At 44.6% G+C, this 21,068-nt stretch overlaps 1 protein-coding gene across 4 annotated transcripts in view; it reads left to right on the plus strand.

The window, feature by feature from the left end:
• Window positions 1-21,068, plus strand: part of VPS13C (vacuolar protein sorting 13 homolog C) — a 5,236,720-nt gene that overhangs the window by 3,465,283 nt on the left and 1,750,369 nt on the right. For all 4 annotated transcript variants that reach the window (XM_069624493.1, XM_069624490.1, XM_069624491.1 and 1 more), the window contains one exon: window positions 17,938-18,235. In XM_069624493.1, coding sequence (XP_069480594.1) covers window positions 17,938-18,235 — 298 coding nt within the window. The remainder of the gene's footprint in view (window positions 1-17,937; window positions 18,236-21,068) is intronic.

A 21,068-nucleotide genomic window follows, 5' to 3' on the forward strand; every position in this document is an offset into this window, starting at 1 on the left:
AATACGTTTTTATTTGTGTCTGAGGCAAGGAGCACTTTTCTATACAGGGCTAGCCTTGACCATTCAACAGCAATTTGCAAGGATATGAGACCCAATTCATGCCGAATGAGAGCTATAGGGATGCTCTGAGGTACTGGTAGTATTGTTTTCCCAAAAATTCCCTCGAGAATGTCCCATCTTACCGCCTTGTTCATTAGCTTTGTTTGCCCGCCGTAAATTATAATAGGAATGGCTTTTTGTAAGTAAAATATACGTACTGGCATTAAGGAGAATTGTCCATATTTGCGATGTATGGCTTTGGCCTGGATGGCTATCATTCTCATTCTTAGCGTTAGTTCTTCTTTGTACGGATTTTCTTGCGGGTGCACATTCAAATGAACTCCTAGATATTTGTACGAGGTAATTTGCACCAGGTTTTTGTTAGCTAGTTTCCAGGTGAATGTAAGTTTAGATTTTTTGTTGGTCGGATTAAACACCAGAATATTGGACTTTTTGGTGTTTATGCTTAGATTATTGTTTTTGGCAAATGTAGTCAGTGCTGCTAATTTTCTAGCTAAACCAATTGGTGTTCTTACAAACAGAACTAAATCATCTGCATATAGCAGGTAAGGAATGTGATGATTACCGACCCGCGGTGAGATGGATCGGAAGGTAGTGTGACTGTTCGTCCTGTCGAACCACGTCTCTCCCCTGTACCTCCACACTCTCCTCACCTGAACTTCCCGAGTTGTCCTTGTCTTGTAAGTTTCGCCGACTCAGGTAGTCTCTTTCCTTTTTTAGGGGCACTTGCCTGTCACGGAAAGAAGCCACAGTGACCGCTGAATGGACAGCAGTTCCGGGACTCCTTTTCCGGAACCAAGCCGAAAAAAGGGAAAAACCCACACAGGGAAAAAACCCTTGAGGATGCAGAGTGACCGTTTGTCTGGAAGATCCACGCAGGCAAGGCTGGAGAAGGCACAGTCCAAAATGCAGGTGCGGTGGAGTATAGAGAAATTCCAACGAAGATGAGACCGGTAGCTGAAGGGTCGTGAAGTACTCCGTAGGAAGGCGGGACAGTCCTAAATGAAGTAGGAGAAGGCAAACGTGAAAAGGTGGCTAGTAGGTACTGAGTGGACCGAGGAACACGGCCCAGAGAAAGGAAGAAAACAGTTCCCAGAAAAGGAGGAAGGCAGCGGGAAAAGAATGCAAGAGAGCCTTACTGCCGTGGAGGGAGAGAGCGGCCAGGGAGGAGAAGGGAGAAAAAATGCACGCCGCAGAGGCAGCGACAGCGAGGGAAGCGGAGAGAGAAAGGGTACCGCGAAAGAAGCGGCAGAGGAGGGAGAAAAGACAGGAAAATAGTATCGCTAGGAGAGCAACACTAGCAGGCACCAAGATCCACTTCGTAAGCCGAGGCAAAGCGGAGGGATCAAGAGGGGCCCAAGCAGAGCGAAGGAACCAGTAGCGCTGGAGCGAAATCAGCAAGGGGTTGAAACGCAGCGACTTCCGGGTTGAGGGAGAAGATAACACCCGGCAGCCCTGCGTCCGGCCAATGGGCCCGGACCAGAAACAAAGGAAGGACTAAAAACCCTTTCGTCCGGGTTGCAGTCTCCAACGTGGAAGAAGCTGCCAATTGCGGCTGTGGTGGCGGATGACAGTATGCTGTCCTCTCCACCTAACCGTCCCGGGTTTCTCAATGCCCAACCGGTCGCACAATGCCGTCCAAAACTTTGAGATATACTGGCTTCCCCGATGAGAAATTATCTTATCGGGTAGACCATGCAGCTTAAAGGTGTCTCGAGAAAAAACCTCTGCCATTTTGGCTGCAGTGGGTAGACCTGGAAGAGGGGAGAAATGAGCCTTTTTACAGAAAGCATCCACCGTAACCATGATACAAGTGCAGGACTCAGAGACTGGCAGCTCGACTATGAAATCGGTGGAGATTAGTCCCCAAGGACGAGCAGGCAGTTCGACTTGAGTCAACAGACCTAAAGGTTTACCCAGGCGATATTTGGCTCTGGCACAAATCGGGCAGGCTTTAACATATCTGTAGGTCTCCTTCTTCGCGTTGGGCCACAGAAAAGTTCTGGAAAGGAGCTCAAAGGTGTTATCGGCTCCTCTATGACCGGCCGAGCGAGAATCATGGCTCCACTTCAAGATCTTAGTGCGTAGAGGACCCTTAGGGATGTCCAATCTTCTCTTGTAGAAAAGCCAGTCCCCTTTTTGTTGAAAGGTGGAAGTGGAGCGTAAGGACAGTCGAGGTCCTTCCTGAACTAGGGCCGTCTTGACATCTTGAAGGAAAGATCCGATGCATGCCAGAATCTGATTACGGTTAAACATGGGCTCCGTCCTGATCGCTGTGTGCTCTTTAATGGAGTCTTTGCGGGACAAAGCATCTGCCAAACTATTCTGGGATCCAGGGATATATGTGACCTGGAATTCGAACTGTGCAAAAAGATGAGCCCACCTGGCCTGTCTGGAATTTGAACACTCCATCTCTTGAAGAACCTTGAGATTCTTGTGATCAGTTCTGATCAGGAATTGATGTCTGGCCCCCAATAGCAGATGACGCCACTCTTCACAGGCAAGTTTCATGGCCAGCAGTTCCTTTTCCAGCACAGAGTAATTGAGTTGGCTGGGAGAAAAAGTTTTTGACAAATAGGCCACCGGATGTTCCACACCCTGCATGGCCTGAAGAAGAACGGCTCCTACCGCAACTGCTGAAGCGTCCGTTTCCAGAATAAATGGTCGTGTCTGATCTGGATGTTGCAGAATTGGAGCTGAGCAGAAAAGACTTGTAAGATGACTGAAACTCTTTCCAGCCTCGTCTGACCAGGAAAACGGGAATGCCTCTTTCTTGAGCAGTCGCGTAATAGGATGCACCACTTCAGAAAAGTTAGAGATGAACCTTCGGTAGTAGTTAGCTAGGCCCAGGAATCTTTGTACCTCTCGTATGGAGGTAGGTGCCGGCCAGTCGAGGATAGCTTCAACCTTGGCCTGATCCATAGCAACCCCTTCTTCGGAAAGGATGAATCCTAGATAGTGCACCGAAGAAACCACGAACCTGCATTTTTCAGCTTTGACCAGCAACTGATTCTCCTGGAGACGAGACAATACCTGAGTAACGTGTTTCACATGTTCCTTCATGGTAGAGGAGAATACAAGGATGTCGTCAAGGTAGATTATGACTGAGACTGAAAGCAGATCTGAGAACATCCTATCCATGAATCTCTGAAAAGCTGCTGGAGCATTCACCAATCCGAATGGCATAACTCTATACTCATAGAGACCGTAAGGGGTGCGAAAAGCTGTTTTCCATTCGTCCCCTTCGGCGATGCGGAGCAAATGATATGCGTTCCTGAGATCCAACTTGGTGAATACCCAAGCTCCTTGCACCGCCTCGATGATGTCGGTTATGAGCGGCATAGGATATCGATCTCTGACGGTCACCTTATTAAGACTCCTGTAGTCTATGCAGGGTCTGAGGTTGGTGCTGTCCTTCTTTTTGATGAAGAATAAGGAGGCTCCGGCGGGAGACTTCGAAGGTTGGATCAGCCCATTCTCCAAATTAGTATCAAGATAGTTCCTTAGTACCCTCTTTTCTGACTGGGTAAGGGAGAACATTCGCCCAAATGGAACCAGAGCATTGGGTTCGAGATCAATTGAGCAGTCTTCTGGCCGGTGAGGTGGTAGTCGGGCGTGAAGGCTCTCTTGGAATACTTGCGTAAATTCTGCACAAAAATTAGGGAGAGTGTGAATCCCCACCTGATCGTTCGAGAGAATCCTGACAGACTGTGGATCTTTCCTAGCTTCTGACGGAAGACAGTTGGCAGCACAATATGAGGAACAGAAACTCAGTTGGTTCTCGGTCCAGTTGATGTGGGGATTGTGCCTGCGAAGCCACGGGATTCCTAAGATTATGGGAAAATGAGCGGCCCAGATGATGTCGAATTGAAGGACCTCCGTGTGTCTGTTGATGACTAAAGACAGTTGCTCGGTGGTATGAGTAATGAGCCCGGAGGATAAAGGGGTACCGTCAACTCCTTCCACTTTCTGACCCTCCTTCCAGGCTATCCGGGTCAGTTTCATCTTATCTGCCCATAGAGTGTCCACGAAGTTTCCGGCCGCTCCGCAATCCAGTAAGGCCATGGTTTCTACAGATTTACCCTTGATGTTAAGGCTAACCGATATTACCATCAGTCTGGAATCATCTTGGGAATCTGATGCTGACACAGATAGAGTAACGTAGGGACGATGAAAAAATTCTGAATTCCCTCCGGACACTGGTCCCTATTGGCGCCGAGGGTAATCGTTTCCCACCTTCTTCTCTGGTAATTCCGAGCAGTCTTTTAGGACGTGTTGATCGGAACCGCAGTATGCACACAGTCCCTTCTCTCTTCTTCGTCTTCTTTCTGCAGATGACAGGGGTGCTCTTGTGGCGCCGATCTGCATCGGTTCGTCGGCAGGGTTAGAAAAGGAGCGCCCAGAGGATGAGTGTGAAGGGGGGTCCACTGGAATTCCCGATCCTTTGTTTTCGGCGTTCAGACCTTCTCTCTTGGAGACGGTACTTGATGTGGAGAGCAGCTGCCAGTAGATCTGAAAAAGTGGGAGAGCGGGGAGATCTGGCCAACTCATCCTTGATCTCTTCTCTCAAACCCCTCCTGAAAACAGCATACTGCGCCTGTTCGGGCCACCCGGTACCTGCCGCCAGCGTCTTGAAGGAGGAGATGTAAGACAGTACATCTAGAGAACCTTGTCTTACGTCAAGCAAATCTTCGCAGGCAGTGAAAGATAATTCGGGACGTTCAAAGGTCTGCTTCAGTAGGCTCTGAAACCCAGAGAAATCTTGCAGGATGGCATTTCCACTAGTCTCCAGGGGAGTGGCCCAGGTTAATGCGTTCCCTGTCATATTGGAGATCAGAAACCCCACCTTGGCCTGATCCGTTGAAAACATGTGGGGTCTAAAGGTAAAGTAGATGGCACAGGCCTCTAAGAACTCTCTTACTCTCTTGGGTGAACCATCAAACTTTCCAGACGAATGCGCCATGGGGGGTAGTTCTCGAGGGTGGGAAGCTTCCCTGGCTGCTACCATTTGTTTAAGGAGGGCGTTCTCAGTGTTAACACCCTGTAACTCCAGAGACATTGCTTGGAAAGCCTTCCATAGTTCCTGGACTTGTTCCTCAGCAGACATTCTGATAACCTTTGGCGTTTCAATCTGTGACTGTTCGTGCTGTCGAACCACGTCTCTCCCCTGTACCTCCACACTCTCCTCACCTGAACTTCCCGAGTTGTCCGTGTCTTGTAGGTTTCGCCGACTCAGGTAGTCTCTTTCCTTTTTTAGGGGCACTTGCCTGTCACGGAAAGAAGCCACAGTGACCACTGAATGGACAGCAGTTCCGGGACTCCTTTTCCGGAACCAAGCCGAAAAAAGGGAAAAACCCACACGGGGAAAAAACCCTTGAGGATGCAGAGTGACCGTTGCAGTCTGGAAGATCCACGCAGGCAAGGCTGGAGAAGGCACAGTCCAAAATGCAGGTGCGGTGGAGTATAGAGAAATTCCAACGAAGATGAGACCGGTAGCTGAAGGGTCGTGAAGTACTCCGTAGGAAGGCGGGACAGTCCTAAATGAAGTAGGAGCAGGCAAACGTGAAAAGGTGGCTAGTAGGTACTGAGTGGACCGAGGAACACGGCCCAGAGAAAGGAAGCAAACAGTTCCCAGAAAAGGAGGAAGGCAGCGGGAAAAGAATGCAAGAGAACCTTACCGCCGCAGAGGGAGAGAGCGGCCAGGGAGGAGAAGGGAGAAAAAACGCACGCCGCAGAGGCAGCGACAGCGAGGGAAGCGGAGGGAGAAAGGGTACCGCGAAAGAAGCAGCAGAGGAGGGAGAAAAGACAGGAAAATAGTATCGCTAGGAGAGCGACACTAGCAGGCACCAAGATCCACTTCGTAAGCCCAGGCAAAGCGGAGGGATCAAGAGGGGCCCAAGCAGAGCGAAGGAACCAGTAGCGCTGGAGCGAAATCAGCGAGGGGTTGAAACGCAGCGACTTCCGGGTTGAGGGAGAAGATAACACCCGGCAGCCCTGCGTCCGGCCAATGGGCCCGGACCAGAAACAAAGGAAGGACTAAAAACCCTTTCGTCCGGGTTGCAGTCTCCAACGTGGAAGAAGCCGCCAATTGCGGCTGTGGTGGCGGATGACAGGTAGACAGAGACTTATAAAAATCTGAGATATAAAAATTGAATAAAATAGAGGCAAATGGGCAGCCCTTTTTAAAACCCATGTTTGTTTTAATGGATTCTGACAGAACACCATCGGAAGTTAGTTTTACTTTAATTGTTGTATTAGTATAAAATTGGTGGATAAAATAGAAAATAGAGCGAGGACAATTTGCATTGGATAATTTGGCCCATATTATGTTTCTGGAAACCGACTCAAAAGCTTGTTTGAAATCAACCAGTGCAGCAAATATTGGGTATTTATTTCTGATTGCATCATTCTTAATGGTCGATATGATCAAGAGATTCAGTGCAGTTCCTATACCTGGGACGAAACCGGACTGGTGGGGATCCAGTAGATCTTGTTGAATGAGCCATTTAATGAAGTCACGTATAATAAGTCTTGCTATGATCTTACCCGGGACATCGAACAGTGCAATAGGTCTATAATTGCATGGATCCGTTCCGTCACCTTGCTTGAAAATTGGAATAATAATGGCCGATTGCCACGATGGGGGAATGACCTTAGATTGTATAATACTTTGAAATATTGTGTTCAGCAACCCAGCCCAAGCCTCTGAATTTGCCTTAAGAATGGAATAAGAGAGCGTATCCGGGCCCGGGGCTCTAGATGAGCTTAGATTTTTTTATTATTGTTACAATGTCTAGGATGTCAAATTTTAGTTCAGTTAGATCTGGTGGATCCGGAAATGGAACTGTAGCACAGGTCTCAGCGAAAAGCAAATTTTGATAAAATGTTCTCCACGTTTCCTCATTGATACCATTAAGTTGTGTAGATTTGTGAGCGTTTCTGGAAGTGGAGTTTATAGTTTGCCATATCTGCGTTGCGGATTTATTCAATAAGGCCTGAATCATAGTTTCTGCATCCTTTTGTTTTTGGATGTGAAAGATGTGTTTTATTTTAATTTTATATTTGTTCTTTAGAGCTGATTTAAGGGCAGAGTTGGCGTTTCCAGATAAAGTTCTTAAGGGTTTTTTTTTTTTTTTTTTTTATGTTTTAGTTTGGTGTCAAACTTTTCCATCATTGTGGGTCAGATGTGAGATAGTTTGGAGAAGAAAAAAAAAAAAGGAGAAAAAAAGTCTGTTGTCTATTATCATGGGTCAAGCCTTTCTTCCATTGAGATCAAGGATGCTGGAGAGGAAGAGGGAAATTGTGTATATGTATTTGTTATTCTTTCCACTGAGGATGGCCGCCCATCTTTCTTCTGTGTTCATTTGTTGCAATGCGAGATCAAAGTGGGAGACAAAGTGCTTGCATTGGGGTGCAAGAGACTGACATTCCATCACGAGGTGCTATATGGTTTCTGGTGTATTTTCAGCTTTACAGAAGCGACAGTAGTTTTGTGATTTGACGATCTGTCTTGTTGTTCCAAGGTAAGAGTTTGTTGGTAGAATATTCAGGCGGATTCTCAGGAATATCGATCTGACGTTTTGATCTGGAAATAGTAGCAAGTACGGCTGTGGTTCGTTTAATTTTCTGTTGTCTTTGTTACATTGGAGAGTCTGTTTGTAGGTGTTTTTCAATTGAATAGTTTTGATCCACTCGTTCTGTACTAAGGGTTTTCGTAGCTCTCTTTTTAAATCCGCAAATTCCAAATTTGGTTTGTGCTTATAAAAGAGCTTTGGCTTCCAAGTCTTTCCATCACTTTGAGCTATAATCTGTATATGCTCATTATAAAAGACTTGTGCTAGACTTTGGATCAATGTTGGTGGTGGCTTCCACTTTGGCTTGTAAAGATTCAATAGATTTTAGGTTCCATTTAATTCGATTCTTAGCTGTATTTAGACCGATGGAACCTTGAAAATAAGCTTCAGTTATAGAGAGATAGGGTAGCCACTGGACCTCTAGAAGATTGGGATCATTTGCTGTGTTTGGTATAACTTCAAATTCTTGTACAAGTCTATTTGCATCACTTGAAATAAAGATGTAATCAAGTACAGAATTCGACCACCCTCTGGACCAGGTCACTTGAGGGGGGAAATCTCGTTTAGAGTTACCGTTAAGAACTGAGAATTGTCTGATATTCATCAATGACATCCATTTGGTAGCTCTAGAGTTATTTCCTCCCTTGGTGGGTTTGACTAAGTTCATGTTAAAATCGCCCGCAATGATAGTCTTTGCATTGTTGGTATTTAACAAGATGTTGTCCAGAATTTCCTCAATTTTATGACAGAAGACTGGTTCGGTTGGAGACAAGGGATTCCAGTAGATGTTTATTACTGTTATCATAGGGAAAATAGGGTGGTTTTTGGTTTTAGTTCGTATAATAACAGGCTGGATTCCGTGATCAGGCGATGGTAAAGCTTCCATGTATAGTTGTGAGTCAAGACGAGTCGCAATTAGTAAACCAGCGGCCAATCTTCCCTTAGCTGGTTTGGAAGCAGGGACCACAAGAACCTGGTGATCCGGCCACATAGGGGCTGAGGTCATCCAGGTCTCTTGTAGTAAGACTACATCATGGAGAGTTAATTGAGTGTTTTTTATATTCAATAGGTACGAAAAGCCTTGTGTATTCCACGAGGCCATTGAGCATTTGCGTAGTGTAGTTGATCCCTGTAGCTAATGGTTATTCACTGTTTTAGAAGTAGCAACTTATAACCAGGTCCATTTAGAGATTGGAGTGGGGACCGTGGTTACTGCGGTCTGATTACAGTTGCAACAGGCGTTCACCCCCCTTTATTGCTGTTGTCAGCGAGTTTGTCCGCCCTTGGCAAGGACTTCGAAGCAGTGGACGCGATCGATTGACTCGGCTTTGGTTGGTTTGCTATTTCTAAGCCCTTTTCGTGGAGAAGTTGTCTCTGTTGCCAGATGTAATTCTTAATTATTAGAAGTTTTCAATATCAACAGTGTCTTGGTATGCTGCTTTGGGGTAGGAGACTCGCTGAATATCGTCAGAGTTAATGTGCCGAAGGCCCGGAATGCACTGAAACACAGTTAGTAAAGTAACTCTGCTTGGGAATGGATTGGAATATATTCTGTCAATCATTTTAATTCTTAGGGTGACATCTTGTAAGTTCTCCACAGGGTCAAGATTCTCACTTGGAGCTGGGTGCCGGGACTCGGGAGCTAGACCAGTGGGGGCCATGGTGATCGATTGAGGAGATGGAAAACTATTCTCAGTCTGTTCAGGTGCTGTGGGTATGGGAGACGTTGTAAAGGGTGCTCTTCTGATTAACTAATTTCTTTTCTGTTGTAGAGTTTTAAAGGAAGTCCCAATATGATTTAGATTCACACAAAACATAGGGCTATGTATTAATTGGATTGGGTTGGGTTCATGTAAGCTTTGGTGAACAGCATCAGCAATTACCTCATTGTTGTGGGAATAGACAGATAAATTCATCAATTCCTCTTGTGAGATTGACTTCTCAGGATTAGAGCAAATAACTTTTGAGTCAGAATTGATAACAGAAGGAAAAACAGGAGCTTTAAGTGTCTTACCAGAGACACCAGCCAGCTCAGTCAATGGGAAGTGGCCAACTGCTGCAACGACTTCGGCGGGTGACAGATGTGCTGCAGTTGGGCAGGTTTTATCCTCGGTATGCAATGTTGATAAGTTTGCTACGAATGCTTTGGTTCTAGATGTTTTGTTTTTCTTTGCGACTGGCATGTTCTTTGATTTTTTTGGTTTGCTATGATCAGTGGTCATGTTTAATTCAGTATTCCACTCAGCTGTTCGTTTGCGATTTCGTCTTTTTTTTCCTGCGCATCTTTTGAGATGGACGGCAGAAGATGTCATAGAGCGGTAGCTCTACATTCGAATGTGAAGAGGATTCAATTGTGATAGATGGGTCATTATCCGTAGGACTGATATCGTTGGGTTTCGGTTGAGGAGGAGATAGATTCGGGCCCTCAGAAGGGGGGAAAAGCTGTCCAAGTATCCCCTCGTGCCCAGCCGAGTCGTGCTCACAGCCGCCGCTTGTAGTACAGTAACACCGCTAAGATGCCAAATGTCGGCTGCCTTTGCTGGAAACCGAGAATCAACTGGGACAGCAGAAGGCCAACAAAAGCCAACCAATGGGAGATGTAGAGTCACCTTACTTGCACTTCAACTCTGACTGCCACTGCAAGTGATTGGCTTTCTCCATAGTTCCGCTGATCTTGAAGTAAAGCAAGCCTAGAGTGTTGGGTTTGTGGTCCGTGCAGCCCGCTACGCCTAACAGTCCGTGGATCACAACAGCCACCCTTAACCTGCCGGGCTTCATCTCTCTGGGTCCCGGGTAGGCATTTTGAATGCTGGGGGTGGGGCTTGGCAAGAACAGGATTCCAACAGTGCAACTCTCCCGCGGCTCACAACAGCCACCCTTGACTCGCTGGGCTTCCTTGGCCAAGGCAAGGTCTGGCTCACATATCCATCAAGGTTCACTTGGCCGACATATCCCATTAACACCAGGACACCTGGTAGGCCTTCCCTGTGGTCGCACAGGCTTGTCAAGGAGTTCCTCAAGGGCCTCCTCAGGACTTTTCCGCTGGTGAAGGCTCCTGCCTCAGCTTGGCAACTTAATGTGGTCTTGACTAAGCTCATGGGGGCACATTTTGAGGCAATACATCTAGCCCGGCTCAATTTTCTCTTGTGGAAGACGGCGTTCTTGTGGCGATAACTTTAGCCAGGTGGGTCGGGGAGATCCAGGCACTGTCCTTCAAGCAGCATTACTTGTCCTTCCACTCTACCAGGGTGGTACTGCGTACACACTCCACCTTCAGGCCTAAGGTACCATTGGAGTTCCACCTCAACAAGCCCTTGGTTTTGCCTTTCTTCTTCCCAAATTCATCGTCTCCAGCGGAAAGGACCTTGCATTCGCTGGATGTTGCTCGTGCCTTCAAGTTTTGCGTGGCACACACAGAGTTTTTGGAAGACTTCTCAGTTGTCGTCAACTTTGCACCTGTGAATCATAGAAAGGCCTTGTTTAAGGCTTCCATCTCCAGGTGGCTCTGTGGCTGCATCATGCACTGTCATCGTCTGGCTAACAGACCACTTCCTGGTCAGCCGAGAGCCCACTTTACCAGAGCTATCACTGCAACTACAGCATTTCTCTCTGCTACATGGAGGTACACGCACACCTTCATGAATTTTTACAGCATCCACAGGGATTCCAGGGAGGAGTCCTGGGTCTGGCAAGCAGTGCTACGCAACCTGTTCACTTGAGGTGAGTCTGTTCTAGGGGTGAGTGTTTTACTTCTGTTGTGGCTTGCCACGGCTGTGTAATTGTATTGCTGTGTAATCTTTATTCATGAGCATGTGACTCCATGCCAGACCCCATGCTGGAGAAGGTTTAAGTTACTGTGCTCTTGGAACACGCAAGGTTTGGCACATTTGTTTGGGAAAGGGATTGTGCTTTTGAATCATTTGACATTTTGTGTTTCCAGGAAACCTGCCTTGTAAAAAGAAACCTATTTGGATGGTTATTCTGTCTTTTTGAATCCAGCAAAAAAGGGTCAAAGGGAAGGCTGGTTTCTGGTTTGCTAATTGCTGTACGATCAAGCCTGGGTTTGCGAGTAATGACTCTGTTCAACCCCAATCTATTCACTCAGGCTCTTTAGATTAGGTTTCTGCAAACTCCAAGCATTAGGCAAACTGTTTTGTTACTATGCAACGTTTGCTGGCAACCAGAAGCCATCCCCCACCAGGTTTTCCTAAATTATTTTCAAAACATGTTGGATGAATGCACTGAGTTGGCCCCAGAGTACGTTGTTATTATATGTGGGGATTTCAACATGCCTTGCTCGGGAGCCAATGAAGGTTATGGTTGAAATAGGAGACAAAACCAGACGGTGTTGAGCGAAAGAGAGCACCTATGGTTGGAAGAGGAGGACTTAAAGGATTGGCACATCTTGAATTGACATGTTCCAGGTGATATACCAATAAAGCAACTTGGAAGAGAGATGCCCCCACTTCCACCATTGACCATATCTACGTCTCAAGCAACCTTTTTCCACAGGTAGATACCCTGGAGGTTCTTGACACAGATAGTAGTGATCACAACATCTTGAAAATGGTTTGGTGTACTGGAACACAAGCAAAAAAAGATATGGGGTCCAGGCGACCTTGAGGTTTCTCAAGGTTGCAACAGACTTAGATTGAACCCCACCAAAATCGTGTGCCTAACAGAGAAATTCGAGGTGTCCAATGAAGCGCTAAACTCCTAGCAGAATTTGAGGAAAAGGTGGGTGTGAATAACTCTAGGGACTTCTTGAGAAGCATGTCTATGACAGAGCAACAGTGTTGGCTAAACGTTCCCTAAGGTGCGACATAAAGAGAATTAAGACTTCACCTTTAACATCAGGTGAAGAAATGGTGAGACACCTGAAGGCCTGGCGCCAAATATATAGGAACTGGACAAAGCCCATGAGGGTCATGTTATTGCAGAGTGATTTGGAAACTGATAAACTCAACTGGGTCTTCACAGCAGGTGGTTCAATTGAATGCTGTTTCAGAACATGCATGGTTGAGCCATTATGCCTGTAGCCCACTAAGAACTGAAAACACTGAGATAAGAGGTGGCTTGTCCATTGAGTTTGACAAAACAGAGATCCTTATGTGCATAAAAAGGGCAAGTAATTCAAGGATGCCAGGGCCCGACGGGATCACAATTATGCAAAAAAAAATCCTGTCTTGTGGTCAGAATTTATAGCGGGCTTGTTCACTCAAATCTTGGTCCCCAGCACATGGAAATTATCGATCATGGTCCCAATCTTTAAGAAAGGGGACAGGGAAGACCCAAGAAATTATAGACCAATCTCTCTTCTGGACGTGATTGGGAAGCTCTTTGCAGGCATACTCCTGAAGAGATTAGAGGAATGGGCCTTAAAAAAGGGCCATTTCAATCCATTCCAGTCAGGTTTTGTGTGAGGAATGAGGACTGGTTGCAACATTCTGTTACTTAATGTCTTGAAGGCCCAAGCTCAGACAAAGAGCAGGAATATCTATCTGGCATTTATAGATTTGGCACAGGCCTTCGATTCTGTTAATTGACTGGACTTATGGGAGAAACTGGTCTGGTGGGACTGTCCGATAGATCTTGTCTCTGCGATCTGGGCTCTACATGTGGGAACCTCCTGAAGGGTCTGGTTGAACGGTGCAGGCCTTCTCTTTAGTTCTATAAGAACATCAAGCAGCCTGAAACAGAGGTGTCCGCTTGCTCCTGCCTTGTTCAATAGTTTTGTTTCTGACATTGGGAACACATTGAATACAGTGAGGGGATTGCCACCAAAAATTAAGGGGCAAATGGACAATCGATTGGTCATATCGTGTATGCAGATTATTTGGTCCTTCGCGACCAAACCACATTGGGCCTTCGAAGGAAATTGGATGCACTGAACTCGTATGTGGCAGATAACGGGTTAACTATAAATGCGTCCAAATCTAGGATTTTAATAAAGCAGACACTACGGGGTAAGAGACGGAGGCAGAGGAACTGGTTTCTTGCAGGGGAACGCCTCTTGAAAGTAGAGACATTCACATACTTGAGAATGTTGTTAAACTCTAGCGCGAATGATGCACCGAGAGTAGAGTCACTATGGGTGAAATATGAAGTTTGGCGGGATAGGGATTGGTGCTTTTAAAGAGGTTTAGCGAATTCACCTTGGTCCCGCTAATTATTTTCTACTGTCAAAAGGTGGTACCGATAGTGACCTACGGTGCCGACTGTGCCCTGTACAACCCCCACAAAATATGGCTGAAACTTGAAGCCCTTTTTTGAAGGAAAGTTTTGCGGTTGCCGGGAGGGGGATGTGGGGGTTGCTCCCCGTCCAGGTCATCAGATACAAACTAGCGCTACTTTATCTTGAGGCTATGGTAACCTGGAAATCACTCTCCCTTTTTCCGAAATGTATACTCGATGATTCCGCAAGAGGCTTACAAATTCTGAGGGATGCAATTGTAAAGGGGAATAAACGAACATTGGAAAAATGAAAAGCATCCTGCTTAGCTGTCCTAATTGAACTGGACGTGAATGAGGAAATGTTGGTCTAGAACCCTATGCTAATTAAAAAAACATTGCGGAGGAAGGACTGGTGTGTAACTTGTGAACAAACAGCAAGTTTTCCCTTATTCCCTGTTACTCTAGGGGAATCTCGCAAGAGAGATGTTCTCCCAAAATACCTGAGGAGATTCCGGTGTAGCCAGTACCTTGCAAAATTATTGAGATTTTGATTAAACCTGTACCCCACAAAGGAAATTCTGTTGGTAAGGAGACAGTGGGGTAGTAGTTACCCAAATTGCAGATTTTGTCAAATAGCTTGGGTAGCTGAAACACTACAACATGTAGTCTTGGAGTGTCGAGGTGTGAAAGAAATGAGGAATCGTCATCTGAGTAAACTTCTTGGGATGTCTCGACTCCTAATCGGCATGAGGGATGGGCGTTGATCCGGTCTGAGGAGCAAATTTCTCTGATTATCCCGATGGTTATATTTTTGGAAGAAGTGTTTGCCCCTCTTTGAGATCAATCTAATCAATAACGATGCATTTCTGGGATTACATTGTACGAATGAACACTCGTTTTCTTTTTTGCAAATGTGAATTCATAGATAATTGATCAAGTGCATTTTTATTTTATTTATTATGACAAACCTTTTTGGAATATATACATTTTACGTGTTGTTCTGCAAAATGGTTGGCAGTTTTTAATTGTTGTGTTGATGTGGATTCTGTACTAAGTTCTTTCTTTTCTTTTTCTTTTTCTCTCTCTTATTCTTCTCCTTTTCTTTCTTATTTAAATGTTTTTAAAGTTTTTTGTTAAACTGTAGCACACAGTAAATAATAAAAAAAAAGAAGGTTTAAGTTACTTACCTGTAACTCTTGTTCTCCAGCATGGGTCTTGCATGGATTGACATACAAACCCTCCCTCCTTCCCTTCTATGGCTCTTCTTGATTTATACTGCCACTTTACTTCCTTACCGAATCTGAAGATGGCCACCAGGGGTGGAGCTTAGGGAAAAGACGGTCATTGGATGGGGGCAGTAAGACCCAGAGGACAGTGATTGGTTTAGAGAAGAAATACGTTTTCAAGCGAAAGTGAAACTATTTTTTCTTTTATCAAGGATTCCCAGCCTGATGACTGGGAATATTCATGAGCATGTGAATCCATGCCAAGCCCATGCTGGAGAACAAGAGTTACAGGTAAGTAACTTACACCTTCTGTTATATGTGAAACTCAATAAAAGTAAAAAAAGGTGTATACTTGTTCCCTTGCATGTATGGTACTATGGAACCCCCCTATGTCCATGGCTATACGAGAAAATAGGACTTTGATAATAGGTAAATGCTGCAAGGGTGCCTTTGGGACTGAATTGTATTAGGCCTTCTGGCAAATGGGGCCAGACCCGCAATTTTGTGATGGTAAACCCTTACCCAGTGAAGTCTAGAATTAATGTGATCCTGCATTTTGTTTACTCCCTCGTGTCCTGCAGTGACATCGGAATGGGCCATCTGCATGACCTCATGAAAAGGATCAGTACCAACAGTTAGTAACATGTCCTTCTGTCACCCTTCAAGTTTTTCTGGACCCTCTAGAGTAACCTATTTTTGTCTATGAAATATGGCCTATATAGCTCAGTTCCTACCGACTCTGGGATGACCCGTCTAAAGGCATCCCAAAAAAAGGGTCATTCTATTGGGCACTGGAAAAACTGAGAGAGGCTGTATCAAAGTAGTTTAACTCCTTCCCAGAGGAGGAAGGATCTGCGTCAACATCTATGAGGGTTTGCAGTTTTGTAGTGGAGCTGAAGACACCAGGTACTCACACGTTGTTCTCTAAGGTGGTTACCTCCTCTATCCTGGATTTCTCAATGACCTCGCCGATCTACTGCATCATTGGCAGGGATCACTTGGACTTCCCTCCTGCGGTTGGCATCTATGAATCATGCTTTAACATCTGTCAAACGTAGGATGGCCAAGCTGGACTTTGGTGCTATCTTACCATATGTCTCGCGAAAGGGAGCTGGATTTCAAATCCAGTTCTTAAGATACCCTACCTCCTCACAGAATGGTCTTCTCTATGCTGAACAATTCTAAGCCGGCTGAGCCTGTCGAAACCTGAATTGGCAATTTAACATCAGGGATGTTCTGATGATCTTCAGAATGTTTCGATAGGGTGTCACGAAGTTTGAGTCAGTGTGACAGATCTTGATAATTCACTTCTGACACCACTTTTGGTACAGCAAAACAGTGACAAACGGAACACCAGATAATGTGGTTAAAAAAGAATGGTTTTATTTGATATTATGTAAGGCAAGAGGAACTAGTGAAATCGCTACAAATAAAGATGTTACTAAGGCAAACAGTATCAGGAATGGGTCTAGACATAGTGCTTTTTCTCCAGGTCTTCAACACCTCCAAGAAAGATTGTCCAAGTAATATAGTTCTTAGCTCATCTTAAGAATACCTGTCCCTCAAGGGACATTCTAGTCTACCAAATAATTTCCAAAGAAGTGGCCAACAGAAAGTTAAGTTCCTAATCTTAGTGAGACCACAGCCTTACAGCTAACCTTAAGCTAGAACACAAATATTCAAATTCTTGGGCAAGCAAAAGTAGTCACAAAACATATACTTAAATGTCCAGCTCTTGTACATAACAGATCAGAACAGACAGGTTTTCCTGGGAATGCTCTTCGAGGGAAAACTCGCAGTCTGAACCCTTCTTTGGTTGTCCTCTTTTCCTGATGCCCCGCAGGACCTCTTCTAAGTTTCAGCATTCTCAGGTTTCTCTTCTCAGGATTCATCTTCTTGTAGCATTCAGTCCTGGGTCTTCTCTCAGACCTTTGGGTTTCTCAGCGTTCACTATGTCTCTACTGGGCTTTGGGTTTCTCAGCATTCACTTTTAATAGGGAGTTCATTTAACTTGCCATACTTTCTATTGCCTGGGAAAGGCCATGCCATCGCTAAACATATGAATTCCCGCCAGTACAACCAATGCATGAAATCATGCACTAAGTTGGCTTACAAAGATGTACCTGAAGACCAAAGGAGCGATTAAACTAGAGGTCAGGGGCAGCGCCCACTGCCTTTCAGATAGAGGATGCCCCATGGGCATCCCTACATACATCTACAATGTATTACCACCTCAACACTTTGGCTGGGCTGGAGCTGGTGCTTGTGTGGTCTAATTAGTTTATATTGTTGTCATCTTTGTACTCTTCTTTTCGCCGTATCAGTGTAGGATAACTTAACAAGTAATTTTAAAGATGTAAAAAATGTGGGAGAAATGTATAACAACTTGCTCATCTTTATTAATGTTCCTCCTACAGATTCCTCAATGCCCTGCCGCCTACCCCTGTAAAGACTGCTTGTGAAGCAAATTGTAATTTATGTTTTCTGACAGTTCTGCCATCCCTTACTGTTTCACGGGGGGGGAAATGGTAACATAGGCAACAGGATGACTGCAGCTCCATATATGTTCCGAGGACATTGCTTCCAGTCTATATAGAGGCAACACACCCTGGCGAAGTCTGCTGTGCTTGGCACAGTGCAACCTTATGGCTGTAAATAATTGTTTTGGCGGAGTACTCCTAGAAAATATTTCAAAGATGAGGAATCGTTTGGAGGAATTATATCCACTGGAGAGAAATTAATCAAAGGTGCATAGCTCGTTATTTTATGTAGATCTTTTTAAAGAAATAGTGCTATGTTATGTCAACATTTTAAATCCAAAGATAAATAGTTGCACTAAATATTTATTTTGTAATGACCTTTAAACCAATTGAAATTATTTCACTTTTCTATTATTTTTAAAGATGCAAACTGTTCATTAAACCGGTGGGAGTCCTCCAAGGGCAGTACTGTCATTCTACTACGTATATCACCTGGAAGGAGGAGCTTCACAGGAGTAATGAAGTGAGATGTATGTTGCAGTGCCCATCGACTGAAGCAAACTTTTTACCTCTGATAGTGAATTGCACTGCCGTACCTGATCAAATCACCTTTATTGCTAGTCATGGTGAAAAAGACTGGGATCCAGCATACATAATTCACCTATATCCACCTCTGACAGTGAGAAATCTCCTGCCATATTCACTCAGATATTTACTTGAGGTATGTAGCTTTATGGACATAGTTCAATGCCTGATTGATAATGAATGATGTTTACGATAATGAATGATGTTTACTTTTTCTTAATTCTGGCATAGCTGTTCAGCAGTGCTCATTCATCTTATCATACTATATCATAAAAGGCCAGCTGTATGTTTGTTGGAAGCAGTCAAGCGCCTGCTTCGCCTGTTACCACCGCTAGAGGGAGCTGTTGCCTTACGCATACACAAATAATTCAAGTTCATCTTCAAGGTGAACAACATGTGTATTGCAACAATGAAAACATACAATTAGCTGCAGAAAAGGCCCAAATCTGGGATACCACTTTAACAGCATACTTAAGTTTCATATATACATTTAAAAAAACATATAAACAGAAATTCATTTGATGAAGCACTATTTCTCCAACAAAATAAATTACTTTTGTTCCCCATAGAGAGGGATTTCTGTAAATACAATTATTTTCAGCATATCACACCTCAACAATATCTCCATGAACACTCTGAAAATGTCTTTCTTCATGCACTTTGGCCATGTACATGGGCCGTTTCACCAGGAGTATAAAACAATTGGAATTGGGAGTTAAGTAAATGCCACTGTTTTGTTTAAATTCAAGTGCAGAATATGAGTAAGCAAACATTTCGTTTCTAACATTCAAACTCAGTATAATTGTGTCTATAAATTAAATTGCACTCAGTCTACAATGTTATTTTTACCATTTTGCTAACATATTCCACTGCAAGGTGTTTTGTTTTTATTTGTATACTTACAATGTCTTTTGTTTCAGCAGTGACTTTTAAGGCACTTCCAAGGAACATAATTCCAAGTCTTCTCCCTAGTAAATGTAACATAGCGTATTTTAAAGTCAGGTCTCAAAAACTATTGTACTGTTCCCTAGCCATTTGTGAGTGATGATTCACTCTTGCCAAGTAAGAAATGGTATGTTGTCTGCACGTAAAGGGCAACTATTTATGCCTGATTGGCAGCGTTCAACTTAAAATGTTCACCCCCTGTGGTAGGCCAGAATCAGGAGATGGACAGGCAGATGTGATTTTAAAAAAGGTTTATTTTCTCTTTTGATTCACAAATACCTAATCCTTCCCTAACTCTTCGATACTAAGCCCTGCTCTATACAAATGAATGTAAAAGAGATTCTCATCAATGTTGATATGTATCTTCTATGTGTACCCATACTTAATATGGCCTGTGATCTGAGTCGCAGACCAGTCCTTCTACACTGTGCGATGAAAACAGTTTAATATTAAGTGAACTGCAGGCCTCCTTGCTATAATTCACAGCGCAAAGTAAACCATTTTATATTTAGTGAAATGCAAGCCACGTGATTTGCTTTTTCATGTTGCGATGAAGTACATTTTTCTAAAAGTCTGGGCTGTGAGCCAATGACCTTCAGCCTGGAACAGCACCTTCTGATTGTGTAAACAATGTCCGTTAACCGCTATGGAGGCCCTCTGCCGGAAGGAGAGCCGTTTCTGTGCCTCTGGATGCTCTAAAGCCAGACTGATGGTCATGGAGACAGTCAACATATTCAGTGTGAAGGGTAAATTAGGCGATAGCCAGTTTCTCCAGGAGTTTTCCCAGGAAAGGGGTGATGGAGATCAGGCAATAGTTTGCCAGAATAGATGGGTCGGCAGAGGGTTTTTTGAGCAGAGGGTTCACTGAGAGTGCTTGAGAGGAGAGGGGAAAACTCCAGTGGCAAAAGAGAGATTGCAGAGGTCGGCCAAGGCTGGAACAAGAGTGTCAATATTGTCCTTGATGGTTTTGGAGGGGCATGGGTCCATCTGTTTGGAGAGTTTCATAGACCGGACTAGTCTAGAGACCTCATCGGGTGTGACAGGGGAGAGGGAGGAGAGAAAAGGGGCAGAGTGGGGGCGGCTGAAGGGGGCCCAAGAGATGTTGATGCAGGAGGGGGAGCGCAAGAGAGAGTGGACAGGATGTCCTGTGTTTTGATGGTGAAATGTGTGTCCAAGGCCGAGCAAATGGCCTGGGTGGGTGCAGTAGAGTTGGCCAGCTCCTTGCAGACTTTAAAAAGTTTGCCCCTGTTGTATGTCCATGCTGTGTATGTGAATTATGCTTTCAGTTGGAAATACAATTGTTGGTAAAATACCTAGTGGCCTCTGAAGCACAGGATCATGTCCTTCGCTAGTCTTTGCAAGAGAACAGTGCTGTCGTTGACAATGCAATTGTTGGCAAAATCCCTAGAAGCCTATGAAGGAAAGGGAATGGCATTTAAGGCTTGAGAATAGGGACGGCACAGAGGATATATAACGGAGTAAGTATCCAAAGAGCAGAAGAGAAATGGAAGCCAAACGCTTATACAATGGCATTAATGACCTACAATCCGATCATAGACGCGCTTGAAGTGGGTGAATGTATCCGGTCATGAAGCCTCTGCTCTGGCCTCCAGCAATTTTAAACGAAAACACTGAATGATACAATCACACTGCCCGTGTGTCCTCAAAGTTATTTAATGTAACTGAACAAAGTTAATCTTGTTTAGACCAGCCGACACGTGTTTCGAGCTCTGCTTTTCTTCGAGGGTTTACGATCCCTTGTGTGCAGGATCCAAACTAATAATCGCTTTCGGCAGAAAATCTCAACGCCAAAGATTTTGCTGACGAAAGGCTCCATCAAGTGATAAGCAGTGCTGCACTTGCGAGGAAATATGATATGTGATGGGTAATTGCACCTGCTGAAGAGATGTGGTAATGGATATGGTGCATATTATCCAAGAAGACTTTTATAGGACGAACAATAAGCAATCATTGAACTTCTGAAGATCACAGACAGGTGTTCCAGTCTGGTCTACCAAACTATG

The sequence above is a fragment of the Ambystoma mexicanum genome, chromosome 11, assembly GCF_040938575.1.
Source record: "Ambystoma mexicanum isolate Mex_15411 chromosome 11, UKY_AmexF1_1, whole genome shotgun sequence".
NCBI classification, from domain to species: domain Eukaryota; kingdom Metazoa; phylum Chordata; class Amphibia; order Caudata; family Ambystomatidae; genus Ambystoma; species Ambystoma mexicanum.